The 1,804-nt window shown below is 46.2% G+C and overlaps 1 protein-coding gene across 1 annotated transcript; it reads left to right on the forward strand.

The window, feature by feature from the left end:
* Nucleotides 1-727: 727 nt before the first annotated feature.
* On the forward strand, nucleotides 728-1,579 carry BBA_10113 (surface antigen; the record flags this gene model as incomplete). The annotated part of the gene is made up of 1 exon (XM_008605210.1): nucleotides 728-1,579. The coding sequence occupies one exon, from the start codon at nucleotides 728-730 to the stop codon at nucleotides 1,577-1,579; it is 852 nt and encodes a 283-aa protein (XP_008603432.1).
* Between the last annotated feature and the right edge of the window lie 225 nt (nucleotides 1,580-1,804).

A 1,804-nucleotide genomic window follows, 5' to 3' on the forward strand; every position in this document is an offset into this window, starting at 1 on the left:
GCCTATGGCCATGCGTTGTCCCGCGGAGCTTGTTTCACATCATTCATGCCGAGTGGTCATAGAGATGTTGAACCTGTTGCGCTAAAAAGCACAAAAGTGTAGGCTTACTAAAATCATTCTAGCAGATAAGCATACATTCTACGAACCCCTCACCCGCGCATGGAGATGATCGGTGGCTTATGAACTTGCTTGTGGGGTACTGATCCCTGGATTCCTCACTACAAGGGTTAAGAAACAGTGGTGACAAGGGCTGAGATACCAGGGCTTGAAGCAATAGCTCATGTCTACTAAATCTATCATAATCGTCTTTGGCCGCAGAAGGTCCTTTAAGAAAGAGGAAGGACTAATCAGGGTATCCATGATAACAGCATAAATCAGATGCCTTTTCTTTTTTTCATCTTGAGCTGCTTTAGCCGGCAGCAAGTGAAACCTGATAGCTATTTCGTATAAGCAACACTAGGGGTTCCTGCCAAGTTTGGCTGAAACACGACGTCCATGAACAACGTGCTCATGACATTGCATGAACCAAGTACTGGCAATAAAAAAAAGGGCTACGTCTAAGTCCTTGTAAACCATCCCATAGTAAGAGAGTTTCAAAGTACGTTGATCCATGCAACGAAGCTCGGGGTTGAGAAGCGAGCCAGAGAGTATAAGACGATAAGCTCCCTTGACCAGACTCTGGTTGTGATTCAGGCCATTCCTAAACGCTGAATACTTTCAATTTATCATGAAGCCTATCGTGTCTATTGCCGCTCTTGTCTTGATCCAAAGCTCTATAGCTTTGCCTTGGCTGGGCTCCTTCCAGCTTTCAGGGGACGATAGCAATGACATCACTCGGGGAGATGATTGGATCCCTCCTGACTTGGTGGAAGGCATCTTGGCCGGCATCGCGGCTGATCAAGAGGGAACTGGAGTACAAGGCATCGACGGTCAATCAGACGACGACTCAAATAGAGGAGGCAACCAAGAGCAAGATGGATTTGGGAACAAAATGCCTATCTTCCCCCAAGCAGACGACTCAACTACACCACAAAATGGACCTGGAAGCAACGGGCGGCCTGGGTTTGGCTTTCCCCAACCTGGATCAGACGACAGCTCAGCCGAAACAGACGACGACAACGAGGTTGACCAAGGTCAAGATGGACCAGCAGCCGGGGTAGGCAAACCAGGCGATGACTACCCTTTTAAGAACTGCGACCAAATTGACAAGTATGGGGTGACAACATGTCAATGTACTAGCTTTGCTGCGTGGCGTGTCGATCAACGACTGAATGTGCCCTTTAAAAAAATAGGGCAAATGGGAAGACAAGGCAGGGGTTGGGGAGACGCAAATCAGTGGGACCAGGTCGCTCGCCAGGCGGGTATCCTCGTTGACGACAATCCCGCACCTGGATCCGTTGCTCAGCATGACAGAGGACCGTCCGGACATGTTGCCTGGGTAGTTGGCGTGGAGGGCAACTCAGTCAGAATTGAGGACTACAACGGATCGGGGGGCACCAAGAGGTATGGACAAGCCACAGAGCCTCGAAGAAAATATCGATATATCCACTTCGAGAAGTATAAAGGGGACCGCGGGTAACTACTCAGCGCCTTATAGCAGAATGACTGAAGAACTGGCCTGGTGTCTAGTGTGTCCAATAGTGTGATATTACTATATATGATAAAAGTTTTAAAGGTTATATTATATATAATATAGATAGATTCTCTATTATATTATATAAGACTTATATAATATAACTTCAATATATAGTAATATATATAACTATAATATTTATATAACTCTCTTAGCTCTCTTAAAACTAAT

This window comes from Beauveria bassiana (genome assembly GCF_000280675.1).
Source record: "Beauveria bassiana ARSEF 2860 unplaced genomic scaffold BBA_S00089, whole genome shotgun sequence".
NCBI classification, from domain to species: Eukaryota; Fungi; Ascomycota; class Sordariomycetes; order Hypocreales; family Cordycipitaceae; genus Beauveria; species Beauveria bassiana.